The sequence below is a fragment of the Callorhinchus milii genome, unplaced genomic scaffold (assembly GCF_018977255.1).
Source record: "Callorhinchus milii isolate IMCB2004 unplaced genomic scaffold, IMCB_Cmil_1.0 Scaffold246, whole genome shotgun sequence".
In the NCBI taxonomy this organism is placed as follows: domain Eukaryota; kingdom Metazoa; phylum Chordata; class Chondrichthyes; order Chimaeriformes; family Callorhinchidae; genus Callorhinchus; species Callorhinchus milii.
In genome coordinates, this window is record NW_024704987.1 from 37,782 (window position 1) to 55,117 (window position 17,336).

Here is a 17,336-nt window from a genome sequence, read left to right on the forward strand (position 1 = left end):
ACGGACCTTCTGTGGTTGTGAATGAGGTTTAACGTCTCATCCAAAGGATATGTCGTCTCAGACAATGCGTTTCTCTCCGCGTCAGCCTGGACTGTGAGCTCAGACTCCCCGATGTGTGTATTTGGGGCTTGAACCCACAACTCCTCTCGGAGGCGAGAGGGATAGACAGAGATGGGCTGATATCTTGCATGATATCATGTGAATAAAAATGTTGATACCAATGACATGTCAATGGCTTGTGAAAGAGATTCCCAGAGGGTGGCGGCAGAGAGGCTGAAGGCCTAAATGCTGATGGTGGAGTGGGCAGGATGGGCGGGTCATGGAGGAGACTGGAGCCCGCTGAGTGGAGGGAGCGGGAAAGGAATAATAATAATCCTTGAATTGGATACAGCGCCTTATCATGGCTTCCCGACATCTCAAAGCGCTTCACAGAATAGACCGCAAAGTGCAGTTACTGTGCATTCTGTGGGGGAAACATCGACCAGGAACTGAGAGTGAGAGCGCGAGTGAAAGAGATGAGATTAGATCAAACACATTTGAGATAGTTTTAGGAAATAACATGATGGGATATAGTACAGAAGTCGCTCGGGACATGTGAGCCAGAAACCGCCAGGATGTGGGAGGAGAACAAGATGGAACTTGGTCTTTTCTCATCTAGCGTTTCTCATGTTCTTATGTCCTTATGAGAGCGATTGAAAGAGAGCGAGAGAGAGAGCGAAAGAATGTGAGAGAAAGAGAGAGTGGGGGAGGGGGGTTGAGTTGATAGAAATACAGGGAATGGGATGAATTTAGAGACACAGCACTCAGTAGCCAGGACAAGGACAAGGACAAAGTCTTATTGTTAAACACAAATGGAACAGGAGGTTATTGGTAGAATTCTGCCGAACACACAGAAAATTCTGGAAAACCGACGGGGCAAGGAAAACTCCGGGTGCAAGGCTTTCACGACTGGTGTGCGTCTTTATTAATTCGCGTTGTCAACAAATTCTTACAATAAACGGAGAAAAAAAACACATGGGTTTGTCTCCCGTTTTTAAACAAAAAGCAATAATAATAATAATAATAATAATAATCCTTGCATTTGATATAACATTTTTTAACACAAAACAAAATGAAGCGTTCATTAAAAATAGCAAAGAAAAGCTCAGATTTGTTGGGGGAGGGATTTGCAAACAGCGTTGTTCATTGGTGAGAGGCGCTCTCAATCTAATTTCAATTTGGGATTTGCACCCCCACCTCACCTTTCCCCTGCTCTGCCCCCGCCCAGCCCAGCTCCTGAATAATAATAATAATAATAATAATAATAATAATAATCCTTGTATATAATACAGTGCCTTATCACATAGTTGATGATACTTTGAAGAGGAAGCCAGGTTTCGGGAAAGAGGGAGTGAGGGAGGAGTAATGACTGTGTGGAGTACAATAAACTCTGATGATCATTATAGAATCATAGAATATTGCAGCACAGAAGGAAGCCCTCTTGCCTGTAGCAGCTCTTTGGAAGAGCTATCCAATCAGTCCCACTCCCCCCTCCCTCGGCTTAACTTTCCCGGTATTCCTTGCAAATTTGTCCTCTTCAAGTTCCTATTTGATTCCCTTTTGAAAGTCACTGAATCTGTTTCCACATTTTCGCAGCTTTACTGCACTGCACATCCTATCCCTTGCGTACAGACAGAGGACGGGCGGGGGGGGGGGTTAATTGGGGAGGGGCGCAAATATTGATATTTTTAGCGGCATTGCTGGAGTTACCGGGGAGGTTGATTTGTTTAGTTGTGAGCTTGTGAGGTAGGGTTCCGAGGGAGATGAGACCTCACAGGTTTGAGTAGCTGGAGTTTGGCATCTGAGAAAACCTGTGAATAGATACACAGAGAGAGAGAGAGAGAGAGAGTGAAAGCATTAGGGTTACAAAGACAGAGACAAATAATAATAATTAATCTTGTATTTAATACAGCAACTTATCACATCTTTGAGACGTCTCAAAGCGCTTCACAGAATATACTGTAAAGTGAAACGCGGCAGCCAATTATGCACAGTAATGTCCCACAAACAGTCGTGGATTGAGTGACCAAATTATTATTATTATTTTTTGTGGAGAATATTACCCCCCCTGAAAATGATCTACCGATTGACTAACAACCGAGTACCTACTGACTGCTGAGTAAACAGAGGCGTGTGTGTGTGTGTGTGTGTGCGTGTGTGTGTGTGTGCATGTGTGTGTGTGCGTTTGGAGTAAGGAAACTTGCCCAACGTTTCACCCTGACCTGCCTGGGAATCGAACCCAGGTCCTCTCGCTTGCGAGGCGAGGGCTCTAACTGCTGAGCTGCTGGGACGGCACTACACACTGTGTTCTGGGGAGACATGGAAACACAAACCTGTTGTAGGTGTGGTTGATACTGACATCTGGGAATGTTGGTAGGGAGCCATGTTGGTGAGAGAGGAGGTTGCCTTCAGAGGAATCTGTCACATCGATCACACAACAACAATAAATCCCAACCGGCAACCACAAACCTTGCACACAGCACGCACGGAACAATAATAGCAATAACAACAGCAAGCCTTGCATTTCATATAGCGCCGTATCACTCAAAGCGCTTTGCAGAATATACTGTCAGGTGAGAGGCAAAGCATCGGAGACGCTGGAAACCTGATATTAACACAGAAGTGGCTGGAAACACACAGCAGGTCAGGCAGCATAATGGAGAGAGGAAAGGGAGTCAACGTTTCAGATCAATGACGTTTCATCAGAACTGATCAGAGCTGCTATAAACTGAGTTGACCGCATATATTTTGAGGGAGGAACACAGCAGCCAAATTGTCTGGCCAAGCGTTTCTGCTGCTTGTCCAGCGAGGACCCCCTTCCCCGTTAGTTAGTTGGTTAGTTAGTTAGTTGGGGCTTTAGCTTTGGGGGAAACAGGAGCTGAGGGGGAGGATTCCCTGCCCCCAGTGACTGGTCGGCCCTTCCAGGTCCTGAGATGAGCCGGGCCGGGCCGGGCCGCCATCAGCAGTGAGTGCCCTGGGATCCTGCGGCCCCTCCTGGCTCAGGAACCGGGGACTAGAGACCGTCATGGGGGGGTGAGAGGGGGGGTTCGATACTGACATTGTGATGCCAAACACATCACCTTGGGGCCAGTTTGGCTCTGAGGAGACCCCACTTCCCAGAATGGAGTGAGTCCATCCTTACCAAAGGTTGAGAGCCCAATGGGGTTCACTATATTGCGTGTTGGCCACTTCACCTCCTCGTCCATCCAAGAGTTCTCAATCACATTCATTTCTTCCTCCCTGTTGAGGTCACAGAAATGGTCAGTTATCAGTTCTCCTCCTCCCCCTCCCCCAGACAACCCCCTCCCCTAGACACAGCTGCTCCCCCAGACACCCCCTCCCCTAGACAACCCCCTCCCCTAGACAACCCCCTCCCCTAGACACAGCCACTCCCCCAGACACCCCCTCCCCCAGACAACCCCTCCCCTAGACAACCCCCTCCCCTAGATAACCCCCTCCCCTAGACACAGCCGCTCCCCCAGACACCCCCTCCCCTAGACAACCCCTCCCCTAGACAACCCCCTCCCCTAGACACAGCCGCTCCCCCAGACACTCCCTCCCCAAGACACACCCTCTCCCCCAGACACCCCCTTCCCCGAGACACAGCCCCTCCCCCAGATACCCCCCTCCACTAGACACCCCCTCCCCTAGACACACCCCCTCCCCCAGACACACCTCCTCCCCTAGACATACTCCCCTCTCCCCACCCACCCATCTTCCCCTCGACACCCCCCCCTCTTCCCCGAGACACACACCGGCCTAACACCAAACCCATCCCATCAGCCTCACCTCCACCCAACACTCATGAGTGTCAAGTGAGAGAGTGAGTGAGCGAGAGAGAAAGCCACATGGTGAGCTCATCAGTAAGTTACTGAGCTGGTTGGTTAGCTAGTTAGCGGGCTGGTTGGTTAGCTGGTTAGCGGGCTGGTTGGTCAGCTAGTTAGCGGGCTGGTTGGTTAGCTAGTTAGCGGGCTGGTTGGTCAGCTAGTTAGCGGGCTGGTTGGTTAGCTAGTTAGCGGGCTGGTTGGTTAGCTGGTTAGCGGGCTGGTTGGTCAGCTAGTTAGCGGGCTGGTTGGTTAGCTAGTTAGCGGGCTGGTTGGTCAGCTAGTTAGCGGGCTGGTTGGTTAGCTAGTTAGCGAGCTGGTTGGTTAGCTAGTTAGCGGGCTGGTTGGTTAGCTAGTTAGCGGGCTGGTTGGTTAGCTGGTTAGCAGGCCAGTTGGTTAGCTAGTTAGCGGGCTGGTTGGTCAGCTAGTTAGCGGGCTGGTTGGTTAGCTAGTTAGCGGGCTGGTTGGTTAGCTAGTTAGCGAGCTGGTTGGTCAGCTAGTTAGCGGGCTGGTTGGTTAGCTAGTTAGCGGGCTGGTTGGTTAGCTAGTTAGCGAGCTGGTTGGTCAGCTAGTTAGCGGGCTGGTTGGTTAGCTAGTTAGCGGGCTGGTTGGTTAGCTAGTTAGCGGGCTGGTTGGTTAGCTGGTTAGCAGGCCAGTTGGTTAGCTAGTTAGCGGGCTGGTTGGTTAGCGAGTTAGTGAGCCGGTCAGTCAGTTACCTGGCTTGTTTTTGTTGCCGGTACTTCATGGTGTAGATGGTGAGGACGATCAGACTGACGAGGAGGACAGCAGCGGCCACAGTGACCCCAGCGATCATCCCGGCCTTGTGCACTCTCAGCTCACAGCGATCTCCATAGTACCAGTACTCCTGGGTCAGGTCACAGCTACACACACAGCACAACAACGACAACGACATTATGTTTGTAGCACCTTTCACGTTGGGAGGAAGTCCCAAGGCGCTGAACAGGCAGAGTTTTGGACCCGAGCTGGGGGTCGGGGTCAGGGAGGGTGGATGGAGGGGAAGCACGGAGATCGAAAGCACGGTCGAAGAGGAGGGTCTTGAGAAGGTCTTGAAGGACAGTAATCGCACACACACAGAGTCCCTCTGCGCTGTAATCACACACACTCTCACACACACAGTCTCTCTGGACAGTAATCACACACTCACACACACTCTCACCACACTCACACACACACAGCCTCTCTGGTCAAAAAAGGTCTTTCAAGCTTGTAGGAAAGATAATGGAGTCCTTACTGAAGGAGGAAACAGAAAAACATCTAGAAACGAAAGCCATAATAAAGGATAATGAGCGCGGATTTCAAACCGGAAGGTCTTGCTGACGAACCTCATTGAAATCTTTGAATGGGAAACAGAGAGAGTAGACAAGGGAATGCGGTAGATGTAATATATTTAGATTTACAAAAGGCGTTCGATAAGGTACCACATAATAGACTAATGAATAAGTTCAGAGCATATGGAGTCAGGGGAAAGAGCAGAATGGATAGATAGCAAGCTGGTTACAAGACAGAAAACAGAGAGTAGGGGGAGAGGGCAACTACTCAGACTGGCAGGGGGGAGGGTGCGCAGGCAGTGGTATTCCACAAGGATGGGTATTGGGACCCACTGTTTTTCACAATATACATTAATGATTTGGACTCAGGAATCACCTGGACAATTTCAACATTTGCATCCATCACCAAATTGGGGGAATAGTTAATCCAGAGGAGGACGGCAACACATTGCAGTGACATCAATAAACTTGCTGAGGGGACATTTAAATGGCAAATGCATTTCAATGTAGAAAAGTGTGAGGGGGGACATTTTGGTAGAAGGAATAAGGAAGTCACATACATCCTGGAAAAAACCTAAATGGGGTAGAGGAGCAAAGGGACCTCGGGGTACACATACACAACTCACTAACAGTAGCAATGCAGGTTAATAAGGCCATAAAAAAGCAAACCAGGCTTTGGGGTTCATGTCTAGAGAGATAGAAATAAAAAGCAGGGAAGTTATGGTAAACCTCTATGGAACCTTGGTCAGACCACACTTAGATACTGTGCGGTTCTGGTCCCCACATTGTGGAAGGGATGTAGAGGCCCTGGAGAGGTGTAAAGGAGATTCACAACGATGATCCCAGAACTGAGAGGTTATACCTATCAGGAAAGGCTGAACATACTTGGACTCTTTTCTCTTGTAAAGAGGAGGGTAAGGGGTGACCTGATAGAGGGCTTTAAAATGATGAAAAGTTTGGGTAGGGTCGACATAGGGAAAATGTTTCCACTTGTGGGGGAGACCAAAACCAGGGGCCATCAATATAAAATAGTCACAAATAGATCAAATGGGGAAGTGTGAAGAAATGTCTTCACACAGAGAGTGGTGGGAATGTGGAACATGCTCCACAAGGTGTTGTTGAGGCAAATAGCACAGATGTATTTAAGGGGAAGCTGGAGAGGTACGTACATGAAGGAGAAAGGATTAGAAGGTTATTCTTGAAGGCTTAGTTGTGGGACATTGCTGTGCGCAATTGGCTGCCGTGTTCGCCCACAAATATACAGTCAATTCACTTTACAGTGTGTTCTGTGAAGCACTTTGGGACGTCCTCCTGACGTGAAAAGCGCTACATAAAATGCAAGGATTATTTTATTATTATTAGCTGAGGAAGGGCAGCATAAACACCTGCAGAGACCGGTTGGGCCGAATGGCCTGTTTCTGTGCTGTATGGATTCTAATGACAGACACAAAGACACGTGCACAGTCTTTCTGGACAATGCGTGTGAGTCACACACACTCTCTCACACACAGTCTCTGCACTGTAATCACACACACACACACGGTCTCTGCACTATAATCACACACACACAGTCTCTGCACTATAATCACATACACACACAGTCTCTGCACTATAACCACATACACACACAGTCTCCGCACTATAATCACACACACAGTCTCTGCACTATAACCACATACACACACACACACACACACAGTCTCTGCACTATAACCACTCACACACAATCTCCGCACTATAATCACACACACAGTCTCTGCACTATAATCACACACACACACACACAATCTCCGCACTATAATCACACACACACACAGTCTCTGCACTATAATCACACACACACACAGTCTCTGCACTATAATCACACACACACAGTCTCTGCACTATAATCACACACACACACAGTCTCTGCACTATAATCACACACACACAGTCTCTGCACTATAATCACACACACACACAGTCTCTGCACTATAACCACATACACACAGTCTCTGCACAATAATCACACTCTCACACACACACAGTCTCTGCACTATAACCACATACACACAGTCTCTGCACAATAATCACACTCTCACACACACACAGTCTCTGCACTATAATCACACACACACACAGTCTCTGCACTATAACCACATACACACAGTCTCTGCACAATAATCACACTGTCACACACACACAGTCTCTGCACTATAATCACACACACACACAGTCTCTGCACTATAATCACACACACACAGTCTCTGCACTATAATCACACACACACACAGTCTCTGCACTATAATCACACACACACACAGTCTCTGCACTATAATCACACACACACAGTCTCTGCACTATAATCACACACACACACAGTCTCCGCACTATAATCACACACACAGTCTCTGCACTATAACCACATACACACACACACACACACACAGTCTCTGCACTATAATCACTCACACACAATCTCCGCACTATAATCACACACACACAATCTCCGCACTATAATCACACACACACACAGTCTCTGCACTATAATCACACACACACACAGTCTCTGCACTATAATCACACACACACACAGTCTCTGCACTATAATCACACACACAGTCTCTGCACTATAACCACATACACACAGTCTCTGCACTATAATCACACACACAGTCTCTGCACTATAACCACATACACACAGTCTCTGCACAATAATCACACACTCTCACACACACACACAGACACAGTATCTGCACTATAATCACACACACACACACACACAGAGTCTCTGACTGTAATGACAGAGCCACTTACAAGCACATGGGGCCACTGGCCCTCAGGCCACACTTGCCGGTACCACAGTGTAGCGGGTTGGGACTGTCCTGGTGACAAGCTGACAAACATCTCAGCCCAGAGCTGTCAATAACTGTGTCATAAAACTCCGAGACCTCTGCTGGCACCAACGTCTTGCAGAGATCTGAGAGAGAGAGTGATAGGAGAAACCATCACAACAGCGGTGAGATGATGATAATAATTAATAATTATAACAACAATAAGAATCTTGGCATTCGATACAGCGCCTTAACACGCCTTCGAGACATCTCAAAGTGCTTCACAGAATAGACTGTAAAGTGTAGTGACTGTCTATTTTGTGGGCGAAACGCAGGAGCCAATTGCGCACAGCAGCGTCCCCACAAACACTCGTGTATTGAAGTGACCAATTTATTATCCTATTTTATTTTTGAAGAATTATTATCCCCGGAAAAGCGATCCCCCAATTGGCTAACAAGCGGGTCCCTACTTTCTGCTGCGTAAACAGAGGCGTGTGTGTGTGTCTGTGTGTGTGTGTGAAGTAAGGAAACTTTGCCCTGTCCTGACCCGCCCGGGAATCGAATCCAGGTCCTCTCGCTTGCCCGATGTGTGTTGGGATATCAGTTGGAGTTTAACCAGTTAATCTAACCATGTAACCAGTACAATAGTTGACAAGGTTTCCCAGCTTACCGGCTTTATTTGGAGGTTGTACATCGATCTCTTTCTCGTCAAACACGAATTCTTCTCCACTCCCTGTGGGTTAGAGTGAGATTCAACAACAGCTTGCATTGGCACAGCGGCTTCACAGGGAGGAAGGTTTGACAGTGTCAGAGCCTAACGCTCGGTCAAAGAGGAAGGTCTTAACATACTCTCTGAAGACGGCCAAGGAGGGGGTGAGGCGGAGGGATGGAGGAGGAGAGCTGCTGAGGATGGGGCCTAGGCGCTAGGTGTGTCAGCACTGGGGGATGAGCTTCAATCCATGCAGGGAAAAAGGGAGAAGGGAAGGAGAGACGGTCTGAGAGGGCGGGGGAGAAAGGGAGGGGTGGGGGCTTGGGGTGGGAGGGGTGGGGGCTTAGGGTGAGAGGAGAGAGAGCTTCTGACCTGAGCTATTCAGTTGATTGACAATTTCCTTGGATACTTCGGCGAGGAAGGATTCTGTGAAATTCTTGGCTTCACTTACGAAAATTACGTCATGATCCACAATAACACTGCCCTTCCTGTTGGCCCAAAGACAAGGAGAGAATATTCAATTAACAGGAGGATAAAATTCTGTGGGTTTTCCAGGGCACTCACTGCTGATGGCAGCCCAGCCCGGCCCGGCTCATCAGCAGGACCTGGAAGGGCCGACCAGTTATTGGGGGCAGGGAATCCTCCCTCTCAGCTCCTGTTAACCATACAAGCCAGGGGTGTGGGGGTGAGTGGGAGGTAGGAGGAGTGGCGCAAGTGGGGTGGAGAGAGCAGTGGGTAGGAGAGGGGTGAATGGGGTGAGGGGATCAGACTGCAGAGTCCTGTAGCTCAGTGGTTAGAGTGCTCGCCTCGTAAGCGAGTGAACCTGGTTTGGATCCCTGGGCCGGGCGAAATATTGGGCAAGTTTCCTTACTCCACACACACAAGCCTCAGTTTAACCACCAAGTAGGAACCCAGTTGTTAGTCGATGGGTGGAATAATAAATAATAATCATAATTTGGTCACTCAATCCACAACTGTTTGTGGAACATTGCTCCAAAACAGTTCTTCCTGCTTCTCTACCTCCTGATCTCCTTTGGTCCGATGGTCCTAGTCATTTGGTCCTTATTTTCTTAAAGGGTATCCAACACCTCTCACACACATACAGACACGCACTCACCCGCCCTGCAGCAAAACAAACCTGATTTGGTTAATGTGAATTCCGTTATATCCAGTGATGCCACGGTAAGTTTTGTCCATCTGAAACACAGAGAGTGACATTACTCTTCTCACAGTTATTGTGGGTCGCCAAGATTTGCCACTGGCAAACGCCCTCAAGCTACAAACATATCCATCACCAAACTCTGTTCTAGGTCAGCCAGGTCTGACACACATGGAAACCCGTCACCGTGATCAGCCGGTGATCTGTCCACTCCCTCTGCTCCGCAGGCTCCAGCCTGTCTCACATCCCCCACCCAGCCCCCGCCCCACCATCAACAATTTGGCTTCTAGCCTCTCTGCCCCCACCCTCTGGAACTCCATCCCACAGTCCTTCCGCCTCGCCCCCTCCCTCACCACCTTCAAGGCCCATCTCAAGACCCTCCTCTTCAACCCGCCCTTCGGTCACTCTCCGACCACCCCCCTCCCCTGGCTCCCCATCTCCCGGAAAGAATGTCCCTTGTTTCTGACCTGCTCTGTAAAGCTTTTTGTGAATTCTTGGTACTCAGGGGTGCTTGGGTCCTTGAGCTGGTCTGAGAAATCCTTATTGGTGATCCTGACAGTGACGTCTACATTTGTTTCGACTATCTCTGTAAAACATCGAAAACCTCAGTTAATAAGATTTATTGGCTTATTTATTAACTAAATAAATAGCTCCGAGTCGCTGTCCAGCATGAAGGCCATTACATAACAACAACAACTTGTATTTACACAGCGCCCCTCACGTGGGGTAGTGTCCTGGAGTGCTTGACTATGGCGGAGTCTGACCCTGAGCCGGGGGAAGGGGGAGATGACCGTGAGCACAATCAGAAAGTAAGGTCTTTAAGCGTGATTTGAAGGTGGGAGGGAGGTTGCGAGGGGCGAGGCAGAGGGATTGCGGGAGTTTGGGGGCAAAGTGGCTGAAGGCACGGCCACCGACAGTGGAGCAGAGGGGATGAGGGACAAACTGTAGGCCAAAGCCAGCTGAGTGGAGGCAGCGGGCGGGGCAGTGGGGGGTGAGCAGATCAGAGAGGCAGAGAGGTGCCATGGCCTGAAGGGATTTGAAACTGCCACAAAACTCTGGAACACTTTTCCTCTATCCCTCCCTCCGCCTCGCCCCCTCCTTCCTTCCCCATCTTCAAGTCATGCTGAAGACCTTCCTCTTCGACCGTGGCCTATGGTCCCCCCCTCCCACCCCTCCCCCGGTGTCGTGCTCCATCACTGTGAAGCGCTCTGGGACCTGCCCTGCGAGAGCGGCACTGTGTAAAGTTGTTGTTGTTGGTTGTCGCGAGTGGGTTGACGTGTCGATGGGTTGACTTACCGACTTTGATCTCTTCCTGAACATTGTCACAGTATTGTCCAATATATGGGACTTTGCAGTTACACTCGACTCCTGTCCAGGTTCCTCCATTCTTACACGGGTTTCCTGTTCACAACGGATAAGGGTTAGGGTTATAATAGTCTATAATACAACCCAAAATTGCATTCAAAATTGCCTCCATTTCATCGCAGCAAACGGCTTCTCCTCCAGCCCCCACACTGTCTCGTGCGGTGTCCCTCAGGGCTTTGTCCTCAGTCCCCTCCTCTTCACCCTCTATATGCTCCCCTTTGGTGACATCATCCGCAGATATGGTTTAAATTTCCACATGTATGTGGATGACACCCAACTCTATCTCTCTGCCTCCACCCTGAACCCTGACCGACTGCCTGTCCGACATCAGGTCCTGGACGAGGGACAATTTCCTCCAACTGAACATCAGCAAGACTGAGGCCCTCCTGATTGGCTCACGCCAGCGCCTCCGCACCTCGGGCTCTGGCAGCATCAGCCTCCACAGCTGCACACCCCACCTCACTGCGCCAGTCAGGAACCTGGGGATCTTGTTTGACCCTGAACTGTCCTTTCTTCCCCACATCCACACCATGACGGCACTGCCTAACACCACCTCCACAACATTGCCAGACTCCGCCACTACCTCACCCCTCAGGCCCCCAAACTCTCACCCACGCATTCGTCACCTCAAGGCTCGATTACGGGAACTCCCTCCTCATCGGCCTTCCCAACTCTTCCCTTCACAAGCTGCAGATCATCCAAAACTCTGCAGCTCGTGTACTCTCACGTACCAGGCTCCATGACCCCATCACCCCCACCCTCGCCTGACCCCATCACCCCCACCCTCGCCCGACTCTTCTGGCTTCTCATCCCCCAGAGTTTAAGATCCTGGTCCTCACCTTTAAGGCCATTCATGGCCTTGCCCCCTCCTACCTCTCTGACCTGCTGACTCCCACCAACCTGCTCGCTCCCTCCATTCAGCGGGCTCCGGCCTGCTCCATGTCTCCCGCCCGACCCGCCCTACCATTGGCCTTTCTGCCCCCATACTCTGGAACTCCATCCCATGGTTCCTTTGCCTCACTTCCTCCCTCACATCCTTCAAGGCCGGTCTCAAGACCCTTCCCTTCAATTGTGCCTTCAGTCTCCCTCCCACCTCCCTGCTTTCGCTCACACGTACCTCACCCCTCCCCCCTCCCCAACCCTCACCCCTCCCCCATGCTCGGGTCCTGACTGTTTAGCACTTTGGGACTTTCTCCCGACGTGAAAGGCGCTCTATCAATGTCATTTTGTTGTTGTTGCCTTTCACACTGGGGGGAACATCCCAAGGTGCTGAACAGTCAGGGATTAGGACCCGAACAAGGGTGGGGGTGGTTAAGATCAGGGAGGGTGCAGGGCAGAGAGGGCAGGAGGGTGGTTAAAAACACGGTCGAAGAGGAGGGTCTTGAGCCGTGTCTTGAAGGAGGCAAGGGACGGAGTGAGGCAAAGGCAATATGATGAAAGTGGGAGGGCAGAGTGAGGCCCGACTGCTGATGGTAGGACAGGACGGGCAGGGGACATGGAGCAGGCTAGAGCCTGATGAGCAGAGGACGCAGACAGGTTGATAAGGGGTTAGCAGGTTGGAGAGGTAGGAGGGGCAAGGCCATGGAGGGCCTTGAAGGTGAGGAAGCGAATTTTGAACTCAATTCTCTCAGGGTTGGGAAGCCAGTGGATTCGGGCGAGGTGGGGGGGGTGATGGGGTCACGGGGCCTGGTGCGGGAGAGGACTGGAACTGCAAAATTCTGGATGAGCTGCAGCTTTGGAGGGAAGAGTTGAGGAGGCTGACAAGCAATGATGTGCATAGTCGAGCCTAGACGTAATGAAGGCATGTATGAAGGTTTCAATGGCCTGAGGGGTGAGGCAGTGGCAAAGTCGGGCAATGTTGCGGTAGTGGGGGAAGGCAGAATGAGTTAAGACACAGATGTGGTAGAAAAAGGACAGTTGATGGTGGAACAAGATGCTCATGTTCCTGACTGGCTTAGTAAGGAGGAGTGATCGTGATGCTGTCAGCGCCCGAGGTGAGGAGGCGCTGACGGGAGCCAATCAGGAGAGTTTGGTCTAGAAAGTTAGCTCTCATCTAGGACTTGATGTCTGACAGACATTCTGTCAGGACAGCAGTGGGTCCTGGAGTTCAGGGTGGAGGCAGAGAGAGAGAGTTGGGTGTCATCCGCGTACATGTGGAAGTTGACTCCATGTTTGCAGATGATGTCACCAAGAAGGAGCATGTACAGGTTGAAGAGGAGAGGGCCAAGGACAGAGCCCTGAGGAACTCCACATGAGACGGTGTGGGGGCTGGAGGAGAAGCTAATTCGTGGAGACAAAGTGGAGCAGGTGTATGAGATAGGATTGGAACCATTCAACAACAACAAAATTATATTTATATAGCGCCTTTCACGGCAGGAGGACATTCCAAAGCGCTGGACAGACAGAGATTCAGACCCGAGCTGAGGGTCAGGGTGGGGTGTGGGCAGCGGGGGAAGCAGGGAGGTCGAAAGCACGGTCGAAGAGGAGGGTCTTGAGGTGGGTCTTGAAGGTCAGAACCTTATAATGATAAAGATCCTTACATTTGATACAGTGCCTTATCACATTTTCAAGAAGTCTCAAAGCGCTTCACAGGATACACTGTAAAGTGAATTAACTGTATATCTTGTTGGTGAAACACAGCAGCCAATTGTGCCCAACAGCGAGTGTCCCCCACACAGTCGTGGGTCGAGTGACCAAATTATTATTATTTTTGAAGGGATTATTACCCCTAGAAAAGCGATCCTCCGATTGACTAACATCCGAGTTCCTATTTACTGCTGGTAAACAGAGGCGTGTGTGTGGAGTAAGGAAACTTGCCCAACATTTCGCCCTGTCCGGGAATCGCACCCAGGTCTTCTCACTTGCGAGGCGAGTGGTCTAACCACTGAGTTACAAGACTCTACACTTTTGTACAGTCACCCCTTCCCCTACCTCCCACTAACCAACAACTGATTCTGTTGGGGTTGTGATAATTGAACTAACAAACTTTGCTTTTCTAATTAAGTAAAGAATTTTCAAAGCATGAGTTTCTGAGTGTCTTTGGTTTCTCTGTTCTCGGGTTTTTAATTAAAGGAAGGCTATAAAGAATAAGATGGTCTTATTCTGCTCATTGCCCAGAACCCACTCACCCCCACACACCTCTGGCAAGCAGGATTACCAGGCGCTGAGGGGGAGGATTCCCTGCCCCCAGTGACTGGTCGGCCCTTCCAGGTCCTGCCGATGAGCCGGGCCGGGCTGCCATCAGCAGTGAGTGCCCTGGGACATGCGGCCCCTCCTGGCTCAGGAACCGGGACTAGAGACCGGCAGGGGGGGGAGACTCGATTCTGATACACCATTGCCAGTTCAGCTCCAAGGGGACCCCACTTAAAGCGCTCCCCCTCCACCCTCTCCCCCACTCATACTGAGGGGACTCACGCCCAACCTCGTTTGGTTTGGGGTAGGAATGGGACATTCGCTCATACCTTTTGGCGTTGGGGTGGTGGGAGCCAATGTGCTGATGTGTTCTTTATGAAGGGTTCACAATTTCGGAAGAAAGACACAGTTCAGGGTTACGTACAGTCAGTCTTTTACTACAATAATAATAATAATCCTCGCATTTGATACAGCGCCTTATTACATCTTCGAGTCATCCCAAAGCGCTTCACTGACTATACTGTAAAGTGTAGTGACGGTATACTTTGTGGGCTAAACGCAGCAGGCAGTTGCGCACAGCAGTGTCCCACAAACACTCGTGGGTTGAAATGACCAAATTATTATTTTTTTTTGAAGGAATTATTACCCCCAGAAAAGCAATCCACCAAGTAACTAACATTTGGTTTCCTACTCACTGCTTAGTAAACAGGCGTGTGTGTGGAGTGAGGAAACTTGGCTAATGTATCGCCCTACCAGCCGGGAATCGAACCCAGGTCCTCTCACTTGTGAGGCGAGCGCTCTAAACACTACAGGAAGGAAGGAACTAGACTCCGTACCTGGTATCTTTGTGGTGGCAGAGGTTTCAGAACCTTCTGTAAGTCGGCATGAGAATGGGTGAGGAAAGTGAAACAATATTAGATTATACATTTAATCATGCATTACCAATCACCTAATTGGCGGTCGGGCGTTCAGCTTCTCTCCCCCACGCTCTGGAACACCATCCCACAGCCCCTCTGCCTTGCTCGCCCCCTCCCTTGCCTCCTTCAAGACCCGCCTCAAAATCCTCCTCTTTGCCCATGCCTACGACCACCCACCTATCCCCACCCTCCCTGCAACCCCACCCTCCCTGATCTCAACCCCACCCTCCCTGATCTCAACCCCACCCTCACTGATCTCAACCCCACCCTCCCTGATCTCAACCCCACCCTCCCTGATCTCAACCCCACCCTCCCTGATCTCAACCCCCAGCTCGGGTCCAAAACACTGATTCTCCAGTGCCATGTGTTGTCCTCCTGATGTGAAAGGCACTATACAAATGTCATTTTGTTTGATTGCCTCAAGATTCTCTCTGCCCGGGAATAAAACCCAGGTCCTCTCGATTGATGGTGAGTGCGAGTGTGGAGGAGGGCGTTGCAGCTCACAGACCAGACGGTGTAGGTCACAGTGCTGGGTTTGCTGGTCTCAGGAAGGCTAAATTAGATGTCAAACAGCCTTCCCGTGGTTGGTGAGGGCGGAGAGGACAAGTCATGGCTACTGCTCCAAGTCCTAATGTCCCACTGGTGTGTGTTTGGCAGCCGGATGGTGGGGGAGTCCCTCTACACACTGACCAAACATCACTGCTGAGTGAGGCGCACACAAGGACAATAGCCAACTGGGTGGGAGGATAAGCTTTGCCCAGGGATCTACACCCGAGGAAGAAGAAGGCCCTATATGCCATGATCAGAAGTATACACCGGGGCGGGTGAATTAGAAAACAAATAATTAAGAAAAATATAGCGTGGACCTTGTGGAAAACGATGAGAAACATAGAGGATAAGTGACTGGGATGAACCAAAAAAAAAGATTGAAATAGAAAAGATAGTAAACACAAATAACCTGGAGATGGCGAGGAGTCTGGAGCTGGTGTGCCTGTAGATGCAGTTGTTGGGGTTGGTGGTGCGTCTGTAGATGCAGTCCCTGTTGTTGGTGGTGAGTCTGTGGATCCAGTGCCTGTTGTTGGTGAGTCTGTAGACCCAGTCCCTGTAGTTGGTGGTGAGTCTGTAGATCCAGTGCCTGTTGTTGGTGGTGAGTCTGTAGATCCAGTCCCTGGGGTTAGAGGTGAGGCTGTAGATCCACTCCCTGGGGTTGGTTGTGAATCTGTCGATCCAGTCCCTGAGGTTGGTATTGAGTCTGTAGATCCAGTCCCTATTGTTGGTGAATCTGTAGATCCAGTCCCTGTTGTTGGTGAATCTGTAGATCCAGTCCCTGGGGTTGGTGGTGAGTCTGTAGATCCAGTCCCTGGGATTGTTGGTGAGTGTGTTGGTGAGTCTGTAGACCCAGGCCCTGTTGTTGGTGAGCCCGTAGACCCAGTCCCTGGGATTGTTGAGGAGTCTGTAGACCCAGTGCCTGTTGTTGGTGGTGAGTCTGTAGATCCAGTCCCTGGGGTTGGTGGTGAGTCTGTAGATCCAGTCCCTGGGGTTGGTGGTGAGTCTGTAGATTCAGTCCCTGGGGTTGGTGGTGAGTCTGTAGACCCAGTGCCTGTTGTTGGTGGTGAGTCTGTAGATCCAGTCCCTTCGGTTGGTGGTGAGTCTGTAGATCCAGTCTCTGGGGTTGGTGGTGAGTCTGTAGATCCAGTCTCTGGGGTTGGTAGTGAGTCTGTAGATCCAGTCTCTGTGGTTGGTGGTGAGTCTGTAGATCCAGTCCCTGGGGTTGGTGGTGAGTCTGTAGATCCAGTCCCTGGGGTTTGGTATTGAGTCTGTAGATCCAGTGCCTGTTGTTGGTGGTGAGTCTGTAGATCCAGTCCCTGGGGTTGGTGGTGAGTCTGTAGATCCAGTCCCTGGGGTTGGTGGTGAGTCTGTAGATTCAGTCCCTGGGGTTGGTGGTGAGTCTGTAGATCCAGTGCCTGTTGTTGGTGGTGAGTCTGTAGATCCAGTCTCTGTGGTTGGTGGTGAGTCTGTAGATCCAGTCCCTGGGGTTGGTGGTGAGTCTGTAGATCCAGTCCCTGGGGTTGGTATTGAGTCTGTAGAT

The 17,336-nt window shown here is 50.4% G+C and overlaps 1 protein-coding gene across 1 annotated transcript; it reads right to left on the reverse strand.

Annotated features, from left to right (window-relative positions):
- Positions 1-1,529: 1,529 nt before the first annotated feature.
- On the reverse strand, positions 1,530-16,349 carry LOC121851955 (mucin-3B-like; the record flags this gene model as incomplete). Its single annotated transcript, XM_042346021.1, has 13 exons — positions 1,530-1,850; positions 2,373-2,457; positions 3,182-3,279; positions 4,580-4,744; positions 7,949-8,111; positions 8,636-8,698; positions 9,047-9,162; positions 9,813-9,871; positions 10,301-10,419; positions 11,130-11,234; positions 14,660-14,701; positions 15,167-15,202; positions 16,206-16,349. Coding segments are annotated over 13 exons (1,235 nt in total), but the record flags the coding sequence as incomplete, so codon positions are not given.
- Between the last annotated feature and the right edge of the window lie 987 nt (positions 16,350-17,336).